This window comes from Taurulus bubalis (genome assembly GCF_910589615.1).
Source record: "Taurulus bubalis genome assembly, chromosome: 1".
In the NCBI taxonomy this organism is placed as follows: Eukaryota; Metazoa; Chordata; class Actinopteri; order Perciformes; family Cottidae; genus Taurulus; species Taurulus bubalis.
In genome coordinates, this window is record NC_136589.1 from 39,440,587 (window position 1) to 39,457,748 (window position 17,162).

At 38.6% G+C, this 17,162-nt stretch overlaps 1 protein-coding gene across 1 annotated transcript; it reads left to right on the forward strand.

Annotated features, from left to right (window-relative positions):
• The first annotated feature begins 1,196 nt into the window (after positions 1-1,196).
• LOC306738316 (leukotriene B4 receptor 1-like) lies at positions 1,197-8,887 on the forward strand. The gene is made up of 5 exons (XM_079220154.1): positions 1,197-1,260; positions 5,731-6,334; positions 6,682-6,882; positions 6,986-7,026; positions 7,500-8,887. The coding sequence occupies exons 2-5, from the start codon at positions 5,750-5,752 to the stop codon at positions 7,768-7,770; spliced, it is 1,098 nt and encodes a 365-aa protein (XP_079076280.1). The 5' UTR covers positions 1,197-1,260; positions 5,731-5,749; the 3' UTR covers positions 7,771-8,887.
• The last annotated feature ends 8,275 nt before the right edge of the window (positions 8,888-17,162 follow it).

Sequence of the window (17,162 nt, forward strand, 5' to 3'; positions counted from 1 at the left end):
TATAGTTTACGTTAAGCTAAACTCATTGGTGTAGTTCACTGTGAGCTAAACTCCTTGGTATAGTTTACTGTGAGCTAAACTCCTTGGTGTAGTTTACGTTGAGCTAAACTCCTTGGTATAGTTTACGTTGAGCTAAACTCCTTGGTATAGTTTACTGTGAGCTAAACTCCTTGGTGTAGTTTACTGTGAGCTAAACTCCTTGGTGTAGTTTACGTTGAGCTAAACTCCTTGGTATAGTTTACGTTGAGCTAAACTCCTTGGTATAGTTTACTGTGAGCTAAACTCCTTGGTGTAGTTTAGTGTGAGCTAAACTCCTTGGTATAATCCTACTGTCGTTGATGAGAGACGTTACTTGGCAGAGTGAGAAAGCCAGCGCAGCAGCCGCCCCAAGGTCCTAGTGCCCTAATGTTAAGTAAGCTATTGGATTGTAATTTGAAGGGGAGAAAACATACAAACCAAAACGCTTCAGCCCCCCTAAAACAGGCCTAACGACGCCCCTGCTACCAGCTCCAATTTAAGCCTAAACCCTCTAAAACAGTTAAGACAAAACATATTCCCTTTTAAGTTAGAATTTATGGCAGGACTGTTGCATTAGACAACATTAGTTCATAATGAATTGGCACTTGAGTGCACAATTATCCTCCTCCTAAAACTCAATTTACATTTGGATTAGTCAGGGGCACACGTGAACTAGTTGTGAATTTGTATCTTTGTCTGTGTGTGTGTGTGTGTGTGTGTGTGTGTGTGTGTGTGTGTGTGTGTGTGTGCTACCTGTATGCATGTTTGCGCTTGTGTGCCCAGCATACCATAAACAGGGGAGCTTGTGCAAGAGTTTGAATCTCCTGATTTCCTCCAGTGAAAAGTGAAAAGTGTCTCAGGAAACCCAAAAAAGCATTTTGATACGAGACATTGGGACATGCTTCCAAGTACAATGCATGTTTGTTTACTTGAAGAAGAAGAAAAATTAGGCCTGAATGGATACAATGTTATAGCACGGATACATTCCACATTATCATAATCATATATGGAGATTATACAGCACGGAAGATTGAGGGAGGGAGAGTGAGAGTTTTAAGAAAAGACACACCTCTCTTTCACCACAGCATGTTGCAGCCTGTGGGGCAGGATGTGATTCAGTTTATTATGGACCGAACTCACAGAGACCATCACAAGAGGGAAACGCTGTCGGACAGATCGGAGAGCAGCAGTGGGATAATATAATCTGACATTCATCACAGGGAGACATCAAGTCCTGAGAAGGTCAGTCACTCTTGAAAGTTCACTAGAAAATACTTTTGAGAATTCTAAATGACATTTTTCATTAATCTCTCTCTGTAAGATTTTTCTGCCTCTCTCTTACTTTTGCTGACTTGATTATTTACACGTTGCAGATTTATTACAAACCTATGAACAATTGTTTTAAAACTTTGGACAGCAAAATAAGCCGTCGCTGTTTCTTTATTGGCAAACAGAATTCCCAGAGTTTGCAAAGTCATTTGCAGGGTCATAGTCATTTTCTGAGTCATTCAAATGTTTCTCAGGTTTTGTTTTGTTGTTTTAGAACCCAAATAGTTGCTTCTTCTTTTTTTTTTTTTTTGCTGTACATTTTTTCCTATTTGATGGATTCTCTTGCAAACCAATGGTTTGCAAGAGAACTGAGCGATTGTTGTATAAAACTCTAAATCATAGCTTGTTTTATGAAAAAAATCCCAAAACGGCTGTCTTTGGATGTATTGAACGCTATAAGTAATATACAAGTGAAGTTTGGTACATGAACAAATTCAAATGTCACAGATGTGCGCAAATGTGCCCCTATGCAAATTTTGGAGACCTCGCCTGAATTTTCTCTGTACTAAACCCTCTCTAACTTTGTTCTGCTTCACTTTATCAAAGTCAGCCTTTGCAGAGAGAAAGTTCACATATTGTGCTATGATTTGGGTTAGAGTTGGACCTTACAGCTGCATCATTTCAACGAAATAATCATCCTAATAGTGCTTTTTTTCTGGGCGGACCTGAAACCTTTTCATTTTTGCTGTGTGTCATCTTCATTTACTTTCAACTAGTAACGTATAGACTGATATTTACACATCTGAAAAAAAATCTCACATGTGTAGCTTTTTATTATAACACCAAAATTATTGAAATAGCCCTAGTGGTTGCAGAGATACACCCTTATTAGTTTGGGTATGCAATTTTCGAGTAGAGGCCTACAAATAGGTTGGTTTTCTATTGGTTAACAGTTTTAGTTTGTCTTTTTAAAGTAAATTGCATCAGTTATATTAGTTTGTCCATCACAACATTACATGTATGTCATATGTCTGCTACAACATTAGATTATAATTTGCAGATGTATGTGTTTTTACCAGAACTGATAGATGGTTGTCTGGGGATTGAAACGGCTTTATATCGTTTGGTTTTATGTAAAACTTAAAGCAGTTTTCTGGGAAACAAAAGGTTTTATTTCTGAGAAACAATGTTTTTTTACCTGACAGCATCAATGTGTTGCTCAGACTCAGCCTTCTGTTGCATTTTACTAGTGATGCAAAACTTCTTTGTCACCTACACTACTCCGCTCCTCTGTGCCTTCACTGGTTACCGGTGGCCACCCGCATACGCTTCAAAACATTGGTACTTGCGTACCGTGCTACGAACAGATCAGCTCGAATCTACATCCAGGACATGGTAAAACCGTACACCCCAACTCGCTTCTGCCAGTCGGCTTGTATATTCGTCACTGCGAGCTAAACACTCTACAAAGTCACGAAGTCTGTTTGCTGTCCTGGCTCCTCAATGGTGGAATGAGCTCCCCATTGACATCAGGACAGCAGAAAGTCTCTTCCGTCGCAAACTAAAAACGCATCTTTTTCGACTACACCTTGAATAAGGAAGGGAGCGCTGCAGTAGCACTTTAGTAGCACTTAAACAGTACTTACTTATAGCACTTTGTAGTGTAGTTTAACTTTATTGAAGAAATTGTACTTTCTTGATTCTTGTTGTTCTGAGTGTGTACTCATGGTTGAATTGCACTTATTGTAAGTCACTTTAGATAAAAGCGTCAGCTAAATGAAATGTAATGTACTCATCACTGCTGTTTCTGGCCTTTAGGGGAAATAAACAGTTTGTTTTCGTGGGACCAGAGCAAGGATATTAGGACTTAATCAGGAAATAAGGGCTTGATGTCTTGTTATCACAGAGGGAAATATGATTTTGCGAAGATCTTATAATTCCTTTCTGTACATCACTCATGTATAAATTGTGTATGCTAGTAGTTAGGGATGGTCGGAGAAACGCCATCAGTGTTTTTCCTGAAAGGTCAACCCTCTGTGACCTCTGCACTGCAGATTACTAGTTTGCATGTGACAGGACAGTGAGAAAGAAAGATACAAGAAAACAAATATCAGAGTGTGTGAAAGACTGTGTCAAAATACTGCTCTTCTATGTACTGCTATTGTTTGGCGTGTTTTAGCACGCTACCTCTGAGTTTCTTGTTTTACTGCCTGTTCATATGAGTAATGCCGTCTGCTTCCCACAGACGTGTAGACGTATCACGTGAAGACGGTTTTATCAAAGGTTGTCAACGCCCTCAAAGCCAATTATTGGAAAGTGCAATAAACAGTTTCAGAACGTTTTTCAAAAGACATGTCTGACATCCGGTTTCAGTCTCAAACCTTCTCTGAAGCCATCAGGAGAGAAAATTTCACAAAAACATCTGATGAGCGATTGCTAATAAGGAATGTGTGCAGCATATTAGATCTGATCAGTGTTGAAAGAAGGTCTGCATCGACTACCAGACAAAGAAAAACATCCACGATGAGCAGATAAACTCACGTGGACCAGCAAAGATCTCTACCTCTGCTCCAGTAACACGTAATAATCAGCAGTGATAAACAGACGGCTGTAAGAGTGAATAAAATCTTGTTTTATACACAAAAGAAAGTGTATGAACGTATCATAATTTATAGAAACAGATACTAAGTCATGAGAAATGCAACCACAAGTTTGTCTGCAGAACTGTTTTGAACCCAAAAAAAATTACTTTAAAAGGTCCAGTGTGTATATGTTTAAGAGGTCTACCAATAGGTAGAATAATATCAATAAGTATGTTTTCTTTTGTGCATCTTCACCTGGGCCCTATTTCTCGTACCTGGTTTACTGAGTTAGCGGGCTAATTGTCAGGATAAGATGACGTAGGTCAGGCGTTCTCGGTTTTTTCGAAGCAAGCTTAGATTAATCACCATAGCAACACATCCAAAAATTTAAACCTGCTCCCGGGCAGGCTTACTGAACTTCACTGGATAAGCTGGACACTCCCACCGGACAAAAAAGGCAGCTCCCTTCCTCATTGATGAAGGAGCGATATTAGTTATATTAGTTTTATAGGGAGAGAGTTCTTTCAGATCGCCAGGATCCATCCTTTACATTATCATGACTTCCTGTACACGGCGATATAGATTTTGCCGGCAAGAAATAAATTATTTACGAGAGCTTCTCGAGCCGCGGACATTGATCACCACAGGCGCAGCTGATCCCCGTCTCAGACACAGACGATCAGCCGCTGCATGCCGCTGTTCTTAAGTTTATTTAGCTCTTAAGAAACTTATGGATGTGTTGAAAGTACTCATAATTATATGACAGTGTTATTAGTACACCATGCATATCATTATTGTAGAATATGATTAAGGTGATCGTGATGAGAATACAGAGAATCACACATAATTTATTTTCACTGCTTCAATTGATTGAATTTCTGATTATGAATAATGCATACATACTGATCCGCCCATACACATATTCAAACTCATATACACATATAGTACATGATTCATACGTGCATACAGTACATATATCTTCATAAGTATATATTTATTTGTAAATATAATCTGATTGATTTGGGTGATGAAGCACTTAAAACTAGCCGATACATTTTCCCAACACGGACGCATTTAACTTGTCTGATATATTTGCGACGTTTATGTCTCGCAGCGGGCGCTGTTAAAGTTGCGTTCACGGCAAAAATGTTGCAAAAACGTTGGAATATTCGCAACGCGTTTGCTGTGAATGACTACGGTATTGACTTCCTCATATGCCTTCATGATCATCTCCTGCTTCTCATTAGAGAGATAACAAGAGGTTCCTCTGAGTTTATTGTCCATTGTACTGTTAGAACATCGTGGTGTCAGTGCTCCATTATTATCCCTTCTGAAGAGGAGTGGGCGTGTACATTTATCCAGATGACTGACGTCTGGCTAGAATTAACGAGACCGTTTCAGCGCGTATCAGCCGTGAAGAAACCCAGATAGCCTGATGTCAATCATCTCGCGAATTTAAGCTGGAGATTAAGACATTTGCTTGACTTTGTTTAGCCAGGTACGAAGAATACCCCCCTGAACACACAAGGTAGTCCAGCGCACGGTCGTGGTTCATTTTGTGAATTCAAACAAAAACACTTGAACACAATTCAAACAAAAACATAACTACTTACGCTAAATAAACAACATCACATTAGGATGAAAACACATCAGCGACTAACAAACTTTGGTTGTCTGGTTGAAAGTCCAGTGTTTGTTAGACCCTATACACCTCTGCTCCCACCAGGCATGTATTTATACTACCTCATCACACTCCAGGAGAGTTTTCTCTGAGTGTCTGTTGATACTTGAAAGCCTGCCGTGTCTCATACGAGACAAAAGGTCTGCATATTTAGGTTCTAACTTTGTCTCTCGTCCTCAGGATCAAAACTCCTTCCAGCATGACCAACTCCAGTCTTGCCTTCTTCATAACTTCCAATCACAATGAAGAAGAAAACTCCGAAAAGGGCAGCGTCATCAGCAATGACTTCTCCACGACCTTGGGTGCCGTCATCCTCGGCTTGGTCTTCTTCCTGGGCTTCCCTGGTAACCTCTTCATCGTCTGGAGCATCTTGGCTCGCACCCGCCGACGCTCGGTCACCACCTTCCTCATCCTCAACCTGGCGTGTGCCGACGGCTGCCTCATGGCGCTCACCATCTTCTTCATTGTCTACCTGGCCAAGCAGTCATGGGTCTTTGGTGACTACATGTGCAAAGGCTTGTTCTACCTGTGCAACGCCAACATGTACGCCTCCATCTTTCTGATCACCCTGATGAGCGTGCACAGGTTGGTGGCCGTGGTGTTTCACAGGAGAATGTCCTCCCTGATCACCATGAAGATTGTGAGGAGGGTGATCGTGGGAATGTGGGTGTTGGTGATGGTCATCGCTATCCCCTCACTGGTGTTTCGGGTTATCAGAGAGGACAAAGACGAGAGGAATACAACAAGACTGGTGTGTGTGCCCAATCACACGCAGCCTCGACATGTAAGTAGACCAGGGCTGCAATTACAAATTATTTTCACTATCTGTTATTAATCGGATTATTTTCTTGGCAAATTGATTTATCGTTTGGCCAAAGTCCAATATTTATATTTAGCTCTGTTTTTGGTTTCCACCAACTCTTGAAGGAAATTCTCTTTAGCTGCTCAATGCTCCAAAAACCTTCAGAAAAACAGATATTGATTTACTCTCATCAGGTTTATCTTTGACTTATGAATGAACAGATTCAGCATATTGTTTTTGCTCCGCCTTGTTTTGATATTTCCACTAATGTCTACTGAAACACATGCAATCATTTCAATGATGTATGTTTTGCATCCTCCTATGTACAGGCGAGGTTCCAGTATGTCCTTGAGACGGTCTCTGGATTCATCATCCCGTATGCCGTCATCATAACCAGCTACGTCCTCATCCTGAGGCGCCTGAGGCAGACCAAGTTCCGCCGGTCAGTCCGCAGCGAGAAACTCATCCTGGCTATCGTGGTGACGTTTGGCATTTTCTGGCTGCCGTACCACGTTATCAACATGATAGAGGTGGGTGAGGCCGTGTTTGCGGTATCATCACGTGATTTATATTCATGACTTTGGATCAATGATCTGATCTTTTGAATGAACACCAAGTATGTTTTGGTCCAAGGTGGCGACTCAGTGGTATTCGGATTCACCCAGAAAAGATACGTGAGTAACAAAATATTTTAACACACTCTCTCAAATTGATAACTCTATACTATGACTCATTTACAGCTGATATAGTCTGTCTGGTCTATTTATCAATTGAAATCAGTGTGTCTCTGTTGTTTATTGTCTCTTTGAAGTTGTGTAGTGTCTCTTCGTGCCTCTTTGTAGTTGTTTAGTGTCTGTGTGGATACTTTGGCGACATCTTGTCTCCTTCCAGTAGCTTTGTTTTTAGTCTATTTGTGGTCATTTTGTGTCTCTCTGTAGTTGGTTTCAGTAGAAGCCCAGGGGGACCACTGGGCACAGGTTGCTTGTTCAGTAATCCGTTCATTGATGAATTTATATTTCATTATTCAGTTAGTTTAAGAGCAAGATATTTAAATTTAGCTCTCAAGGTTTTTGACCAAACATCAAATGTATTTTCCCTGAATATAGTACACATTTTAGTTGTGGTCTAACATGTTGTTTTTCTGCAGATTGATCAATATCACTGAGTCCAGTCGGGTAGTCTGTTTGTGTTTCACCTACATCAGCAGCTGTGCCAATCCCATCCTCTACACCTTTGCTGGGAAGTCGTACATCAAGGAGAACGGCTTCTCCTTCATTGCTCGGCTCTTTGAGGGCACGTCAATGGACCAAACGGAGAACAAACGGAGTAAAGACACCATGGGACTCAGTAATGTTGACTCTGCTAACAGCTCAGGACCAATAAGTAATCATACAAAACAGGATATGAGCATTGAATGAACTTTGAAAGCACTCAGTGGAAATCTGTAATAAAAAATACAGGTGGAGCGTGTAGATTTGGGTAGGTTGTGTTGAAAGAAACACAAGTTTGACTGGTAGACAGCTGTGCAAGGACAAGACATGTTATGGTTTGTACCTGCCCTGTAAATCAGAGCTGTAAATACTTTTTTACATTTTTATTTGACATTTTGTCATTCACAAAAAAATACTTCAAGCAAAACAAAATAACAGTACTAATGCTGCATTGACACCAAACGTGTTGCGAATTATTTGTGCGAGTAGTTTACATGCAAAGTCAATGCACAAATTTCCGCCGGTGGCGCTAATGACTGAATGGCGCAAAGCGAAAAATTCGCCTCATTTTGCGTGGTGTAAGCCAATCAGCGTTGAAAGGCTCCGCCCGTCATCACCGCCGTCCTGCCTTTGCTGAATCAAACTGCTGTTGGCCCGCCTGAAGTTGCGCTAATAGCGGCCGTCATTCAGACATTGTTCCTGGAGGAGTCGGCGCTGTGTGCGGCTACGGATAATATTATGAACCCAGACACGGGGGCATCTGATGCTCCGACGTTTGTGGAATTTCCACAACGAGTATATAGCAGAACTAGTGGTTATTTCCATGGTGGATGGCGGAAATGGTACCGTAACTGTTTTTACGGAGATAAGCCACAGAGATAAGCCGTTGCCCCCTGTACGGCACGAATGACGCAAATTAACCACATATAGTCGAGCGAGTAAACTCACGCCAGTAGTATACATAGAGAGCAATTTGATTGTAAGAAAATAAAATAACATGAATAAATCTTTTTTAATCCCGGTTAAGCCCCAGACATTTTTTTTTTTTTTAAATCTAATGGTTTTGCATACCCATATTAAGCACAGAATATCTCCTCAACCACAAGGGGTATTTGAATAATTTCAAAAGGTATAATATACAGAAAACACTTGTGAGACTAGTTAACAGGTTCATATGTATTACTGGTTTAGGGGTGGCTGTAGCTCAGGGGGATGAGTGGTTGTCCCGCAACCACAAGGTAGCCGGCTTGATCCCCAGTCCCCCCATAGTTCACATGTCGAAGTGTCCCTGAGCAAGACACCCAACCCTCAGCTGCTCCCAAGGATGAGTGAAATACAGAGAAGAATCTCCCCAAAGGGATTAATAAAGGATAATTTCTTTCATTCTTCTTTCTTATTGGTTGATGATTGAACACAGGAAAGAAAACAATTATATGCATTTTTAATGATGCATATCATCACTTTTTTTCTAATATAAAATAGCACTATGTGTTAACAGTATCTCTGCAAAGTTTGACTTTGATTAAGTGAAGTTAAATGTTTTCTTTTTATAATTTAGTGCACATTTCGTGTACCGTAGGTTTAGGTCCGGTGAAAGCAAAAATGCCCTATAGCTTTTCTTCCTGGACCTTGGAAGCCTCTGGTTCCAACAGAGAAGCTCTGCTCAAGCAGATGCACCAATACATACCAAGCAAGGCTGTGTATAATATTGTTTCATCCATTAGTAAGTAATATTTCAGTTTTTTGGCTGGAATGTGGTTGGTATCTTCCTGAGGCTTTGTCTGACAGTGGTTTTGGCGCAATTGGCGGATTCCGTAGGTCGTAAGCTTTCCAGAAAGGTGTGCCAATCATGTGTGACATCAAGCTAGGGATATGAAAATAGATATTTCCATAATTTGGGGAGCTCTTTCGAGTCACTTTCGAGTCCTCTCGAGTCATATTTATGGTTTATGCTAATATTTATGGTTGAATTGTGTTATAAACATGTAAAATGGATTTATATATGGATTTATTTATTGTAAGGCCAGGCTTTGCAGTTTTTTTTGCTATGTTACATCAGTGGCTTTGGTATTGATTCATGAGAGTACGAAGGCTTTAAAAGTGAAGAAGACCTCCTGATGAAGAATGCTGCCCCCCATTTTTGAGGGCATTGGGGTTTATCGAGTTTTAAGTCCCATTAATAAAAATAAATATATACATAATCAATCAAGTTGTTGTCTTTTAATAGCTTTGCTTAGTTACAGACATTCTGTGACTGTTTTTTACAAATAACAAATAGTAGAACCCATAATTAAGACACATCAGAAGTACTTTCTTTTCATAATGTTGGCCCTGCATTTTTACAGTTATAGCTATAATTCTTTATCTTATATCCACATTCAAAATGCTCCGAAATTCGATGCTTAGACTCCCAAAGTCTAATGCTTAATGTCTGATGTACGATTTCTTGAGTGCTTGAAAAATGTGATGTTTTAGTTCTGTAGTACGGAAGCGCGTTGCATTCACTGGATACAAAAAAATAGACCCCTTTTCTCGTAATTACGACATCCTGATCTCGTAGTTACGAGATCTTTTCTCGTAATTACAAGATCTTTTCTCGTAAATTACGACATCCTGATCTCGTAATTACAAGAAAAGATGAAGAAAAAGGAAACGTCTGTAAATCCTCTCTCAGTGGCAATGATGGCGCTATCGCAGTTAATCTGCTATTATTACCTTCTCGGTTTGATACACTGGGAAATACTGATGTTTCTAAAAAATGAGGATGGTATTAAATTGAGTATGTCAACACTGCGCAGGCATCTCAAGGCGGAATTAGGATTGTTCAGGCGAAAAGCCCAGTCTGACGTGCTGGATGTCGCTCTGTTTCTGCAGGAGCAGTTGAACCAACACGGGATGCTTCATAGATACAAATTCATGCATTTGAAATGCATCCAATCTGGTTTGGTAGTGACTGTAGCGGACCTCTGACAGTTTAAAGTATTGTAATAGTTTGTTCCTTTTTTTTGTCCTTTATTTTAGTCCGTTTTGTTTCTGCAGTCGGTGCATTTTCGGTTGTGCTCTTATTTTGAAGGTACAAAAAAACGGAAGTTGTTAGTAAGAAACGAGCCATAACAACGGAAAACAGTGATAAAAAGGTTATGGATGTATTAGTTTAGCACCTGGCTGATATGGGCACAAGGTTTGCACCTGTTCAAGTTCATTTTTTGAGAAAATATTGTTTTAGATTGTTACGTTTTTTTGTCTGTGTCAGAGCGTAAGCTAACCAACTGCTATTTCCGTTTTTCTTCATAGTTCTTACGGTGAGTTCAATAAACCTTTACGAACCATCACTTAAAGACTCCAGACTATAATTCTGCCGGGGATGCTGCAGTGACTCATAGAACTGTGCGGCACCTGTTAAAAATCCTAGATCCCCAAGGAGTAGCTAAGGCAACGAAACCGTCTAAGAAGATGCTTGTACACATACATGCATACAGATGCTCAGGATGTCGTAATTACGAGAAAAGGGTTTTTTTTTTATCCAGTGAATGCAATGCGCTTCCGTACTGTAGAGCAATACCTCGCATTCGTCACTGTGAGCCTTGATTCATGTAAAAGGCAGAGGTGTCAAAAGTATTCACATTCATTACTCAAGTAGAAGTATAGATACTAAGGTTTAAAAATACTTCTGTAAAAGTTGAAGTATCAACTCAAGCTTTTTACTTAAGTAAAAGTGTAAAAGTACTGGTTTAAAAACTACTTAAAAGTATAAAAGTAAAAGTAATGTAAGGGGATTTTTTTTCTTCCATTAAGGACAAACTCTTACGCTGCGTCTCAGGGGCCTATAGTGCACTACCCCACCTCCCCCCAAAACAATTGTTTTTATAATCTTATATTTTTATATGATCCGATGTGTCACATTGGATCATCAAAACAAACTGCAACAAGAGTGCACAACCACAGAGTCTACCGTGTGGACACACATTTGATAACCACATCCTAACGGCCAGATATGATTGAAAGCTGCAGAATGAGAGCATACGGCATGCTGGGAAATGTAGGTTATTACTAAAATTGGATGCGTTTGAGATGCCAGGAAAATAATAAAATTAAGATTTTGTGGTCGATTTTTTATTTTTTTTATTTTACTTTTTATTTTCTTAACTTTTTTTTCTTTGCGTATGAACTCCAGGACATTTCCAGATGCTCTGAGCTTCATTTCATCTGCTTTGATGTTGCACCGCTCGAACGATGTTGCGTGTGTGAAATGATATTAAAAAAACTCTGTGGTTGTGTGCCACCTTTTGTGAAAACCCTCTAAGAAGAATGCAAGTTAAGAAATCTGCAGAAACAATCTGCAGCGTTGTGCTTTTAAGCCTCAATTTGCAGTAATTAATTATTGTCTATGCACGTGTGACTACAGAAACACTGAAGGTAGTTTTGGCAGTTTCCTGCTGTGAATCTGTACTCATGTTCGGGACATTTTAATGTAACCTTACTGTTGATATACTTTGTGCACACATTTTATTTGGACTCTGTAAAAATGTTCTACAGCTAGAATGTTTTCCATCAACCTGTTAGTCCACCACTTTGGGCCTGAAATATCTCAACAGCTACCGGATGGATTTCCACGACAATGTTCAGATATTCATGGTCACGAGAGGATGAACTTCCGCATCTCCCATTTCTCAAACGGCACATTTGCATTTCCATTCGCTTTCCCTCAGTGGCCGCTGTTTTCGGGACACCGGTACAATCTAATGCTCAGTTTATGTCGGAAATGTGTAAATTCAATTTAATGTTTTAATATTGAGGGTCATAGTTAAAGATGGTGTCCGTTATATTGAGATGTGTCTCTCAATAAAACAGTAGAGTCCAGTATAAGGCCAAGACCTCCATGACAGACCGAACATTCTGGGCATCATAAAAGCACAAGTTGTGGCAGAACAGTTGGATTGAATCGTCTGTACAGGTGTAATTAATATAGTGACCACGGGGTTATGGCTTCTTTGTTTTCTAAAATTTACAAAACTTATGTCACTTTTTTTTCTTAAAAAAAAAAAAAAGATTTGGTCATATTGAAGGATGCTCCAGTTTTGTCTTCTTTGCAAAAACTGTCAGGATCACAGTGAGTCTGAGCCGCCTGAAGAGCTTTAAACAAACTGCACAGAATATATAGTTTAGCCTTTTTCTAAAGCACAAAAAAGTGTCACTTCCCTCCATGGTAACTTTTGTTTTTGACATACAGGAACTAGTCTTATTGTACTGCCCTTTTTTTATTCGGCATTCGGTCTTTTACAGCATGTTCAACAATAGTGGAAATGTTTTGATATTCTGTCCAATCAATAGCTGAAACCTCTCCGCAAACATCTGGTTGAACTTCAGTCGAGGTTAAAGGATTTCAAAATGTTTTTTTTTTTTTTTAAGCCTGTGGAGAGGGCTGCGGTTGCCATGGTCACTGTGTTTCTCCCCATCGGGCCCCGACCTCCCACAGGTGGGCACACGACGACACTGTTTCATATTTTGGGAAAGTGGAGTCATTCATTTTCCTGGCAAAAAATAAAGCTGTAAGCAACTGTAAAGACAAATGTTTTCTGTTTTTCTTTTACTTCAGTAGTGGTAACCGAGACGATCCACAAACGTGTACAGTGACGTGTAATGATGCAAGTTAGTGGGTCGCTTCCTGTTGGGCCGCGGGACATTTGTGACTTTCCTCCTACTTGTTTACAGAATCTTTTGTTTAATCCGGATTCTTTGAGCAATCCGGATTACTTAAAAGTGATTGCAATTTTTCCTTTATTCTATTATTTGAAAAAGCACAGATTGAGGAGTCACAAAAAGTGATTTCAATAAAATTCAGCATGGACCATTTTGTTACAATTTTGTTGGGACGGTGGGGCATAAACATCTTTCTTAACTACTGTATGAATGCAAACAATGAGTAAGCTAACATTTATCGTTTTTGTGCCTTTGTACACAGCTCTTACGTTGGTTTTGGTAATTTATCAATACATTTGAAATCATCAGTCAAGTGCAGGACCATTTTTCGGAGGGCTATGCTACATGAGATATATATATATATATATATATATATATATATATATATATATATATATATATATATATATATATATATATATATATATATAGAATTGTATGAATAAGATGTCTTTATTATGTCAAAGTGTTGCAATAAATGTTAAATATTTAACTGCAAAATAGTAATGCGTGTTTAACACCTTTTTTTGCATTGCATCATACTGGGATGTTTGCTGAAATTGATTAGATGGCCCTAGCGGGAAAAAAAATCCACCAGCTGCCCGTGACTTCAAGCATGGAGATGTGGTGCTAGTAGTTGACAGTTTGACACCACGAAACACATGGAGAATGGGAAGGATAATCCAAACCATACCGACTCCAGTGGAACTGTACGCAGAGTGAAGCTGCAGACCAAAACCAGCACACTGGAGAGACCTGTAAATAAACCGCGCTTACAGCAAGAAGCAATGTAAACACAAGAAGATCCTATGATGAAGAAATGTGGAGAAAAATATTGTTAAACAAGACTTAGATTTGCTGTGTTTATAAATATTTGTTTAGTTTGATATTTGATTCAGTTGATGGCTTTTTGAATTTAAGTTGTTTGGGAATGGTTTAAATCTTCAAGCTGAACCATTAGGGGCCGGATATGTATATATTGGTTAATTGGATTTTCAGGAATATTAATAATTTACTTTTGGAATGATGCTCATTGTGTAGGAACTATACGTAAAATATATTGAAAGACATTTATGTTAATGACTGATGCTCCCTCCCTGTATGTGTCTTTCTATAGGCGTATGTTTCACAAGCTTTCCCCACTCTTTGTGCATTGTTAGAAAAAGTTCTCAACTGTAGGTATCTGAAGAAATCTGTTTTGGGGAGATCAAAATATTTTTTCAGCTGCTCGAATGTCTTGAGGTGGTCCTCATTAAACAGCTGGTGCAGGTGAAACACGTGTTTATTGACTTGTAGTAACACATACTTTGTATTTCTCTTGTCCCATTTCTTTAATATTTGCAAGGGAGTCACCCTCCCCTGCAGGCACATTCTCTCCAATATTGTCCTCATCACATTGAGAAAATAATAAAAAGAGAAACAGTTATCAATAATGTCAACACAATGACGCAAACTTTGAAGATGAACAAATTTGACATTTTATTTGTAAAAAATAAAATATAAAGTCACAACTTGCATCTCTGTTACAGCAATACACAAACACATAAAAAAGGGTTTTTCCTATATACTAGTTGTCTTATTAGTAAATGCTTTGTGTAGGATGAGAGCTCATTTAACTGTACCCTGAAGTACTTTTACAAATGGACTAATGGCTTAACGATACTTGCTAAATCTTTGTCCCCCGTGAAGCGGCACCTCCTCAGCTTGATGAACTGAGTAAACATAACAAAATGTAAATACGTAATTAGATTTGCTTCACACCACAAAACCAAAAGTAGCAAAATAACTAAGTTCAGTTGAGCCGTGTAGTTAATTTTGGCGTTTGTACCGTTACTGGACTTTGAAAGTGATATTTCAGGTTCACAACCCATCTACCTGTTCATGTTGGTCCATTAACCTAAATCTATCACTCCCTCCAGGAAATACACGACAGCTTAGTTCTTCTTGCCTCAGTCAACAACACCTCAGTCAATCCACCGTCAAACTGTTGTGGTGGAATTATTTGTAACTCCTATTCACAAGCATCGGATGACACAAGAATGTGTTAACAGGGGGATACCCATAAATCATGACATTTCTAGGGAAGTTTAATGCGTATACTGAGGAGTTTCACAAGATAGGGGCCGTAAAAGGTTCTTGCCAGCCCAAGCACAACAGGATTAGTATTATATTATAATTATATTGAATATAATATGATATCATATTCAAACCTGCAACAATTATAAGTGCTGTATTTTTTCCATACACTGTTTAACCTTCCTCTTGTGTTAAGGTCGGCACCGACCCGTTTTAGGTTTTTAAATTCATAAAATAACCTTTTAAATATTTATTGCATTAAGGCTTTTTGACTTTGTCATGAACCTCTATTTCAACAAAATAAAAACAAAAACTATTTTTTCACTAAATTATAAAATGCTCTGGTTGAAATTATTAACTTTGTGTTGTTAGGGTCGGTTTCGACCCAGTTATGAAAATAAGATTTGCTTGATTGGTTGTTGTTTGTTTGACCATGCAAATCTATATTTTGTGTTATGACTTGTTCTGCTTTTCATTTTGTGTTTGTATTAAAGTTCTATTGCTGAAAAATACTTTTTAGCCTTTTTCTTGAAGTAAATATATATGGGTCGAAATTGACCTGTAACACCATAAATGTTACTATAGTTAATGATATTTAAATGAAAAAATATAGTCAGGTAACACAACAACATTATATTTATGTATGTGATTCTCTTGAGGTTCATTTTACCATTTTTTTTTTATTTTTTAAATTGGACAAAGAAAAGGCGCAGAGGCCCACACCAAACATATTAAAACATTCAACAATATTGTCATGGATAAGGAAGCCTAACAACGTACCCAAGAGATGAGAAACACATTGGATGATAGATAATTGTTTTTAGTGTATTTTACAGCTGATTTAAGACATGGGTCAAACTGCGGTCAAGTGAGCCCACATCCACCGAGTGAGCCGCAGTTGCAATTCTAAATGCACCTCTATTCAAGGTGTTACGGTACGGGGGCCAGCTCAATGTCACAATATTCAAACAGCTATAAAAACAGTTCCATAGACTTGTACATAAATATTCCACTGCAGTCTTGTTCAGGATGACCTCTGCTATGTCCATGTACATGGCCTCAAAATATTACTGTACAGTTTTTGAGGAAATTGAATTCAAAGTCAGCTTGAATTTCATAATGATATTCATAATTTCACAATATCACAATATTCAAACAGCTATAAAATGAGATCCATAGACTTGTACATAAATATTCCACTGCAGGCTTGTTCAGGGGGACCTAACCTATGCCCATGTGCATGGCCTCAAAACATTACTGTACGGTTTAGGAGAAAATTGAATTCAAAGTCAGCTTGAATTTCATAATGACATTCACAGTTTCACAATATCACAATATTCAAACAGTTATAAAATCAGATCCATAGACGTGTACATAGATATTCCACTGCAGTCTTGTTCAGGGGGACCTCTGCTATGCCCATGTGCATGGCCTCCAAATATTACTGTACGGTTTAGGAGAAAATTGAATTTAAAGTCTGCTTGAATTTCATAATAATATTCACAATTTCACAATATCGCAATATTCAAACAGCTATAAAAACAGATCCATAGACTTGTATATAAATATTCCACTGCAGGCTTGTTCAGGATGACCTATGCTATGTCCATGTACATGGCCTCAAAATATCTGTTTTTATAGCTGTTTGAATATTGTGATATTGTGAAATTATGAATATGAAATTCAAGATGACTTTGAATTCAATTTTCTCAAAAACTGTACAGTAATATTTTGAGGCCATGTACATGGACATAGCATAGGTCATCCTGAACAAGCCTGCAGTGGAATATTTATATACAAGTCTATGGATCTGTTTTTATAGC

What these genes read in the sequence shown, in the direction of transcription:
- LOC306738316 (XM_079220154.1), top strand. Translation starts at nt 5,750, where the DNA reads ATGACCAACTCCAGTCTTGCCTTCTTCATAACTTCCAATCACAATGAA. An exon ending in ATCACACGCAGCCTCGACAT is followed by an intron (nt 6,335 to 6,681) that starts GTAAGTAGACCA and finishes TCCTATGTACAG; the next exon opens with GCGAGGTTCCAGTATGTCCT. An exon ending in ACGTTATCAACATGATAGAG is followed by an intron (nt 6,883 to 6,985) that starts GTGGGTGAGGCC and finishes TTTTGGTCCAAG; the next exon opens with GTGGCGACTCAGTGGTATTC.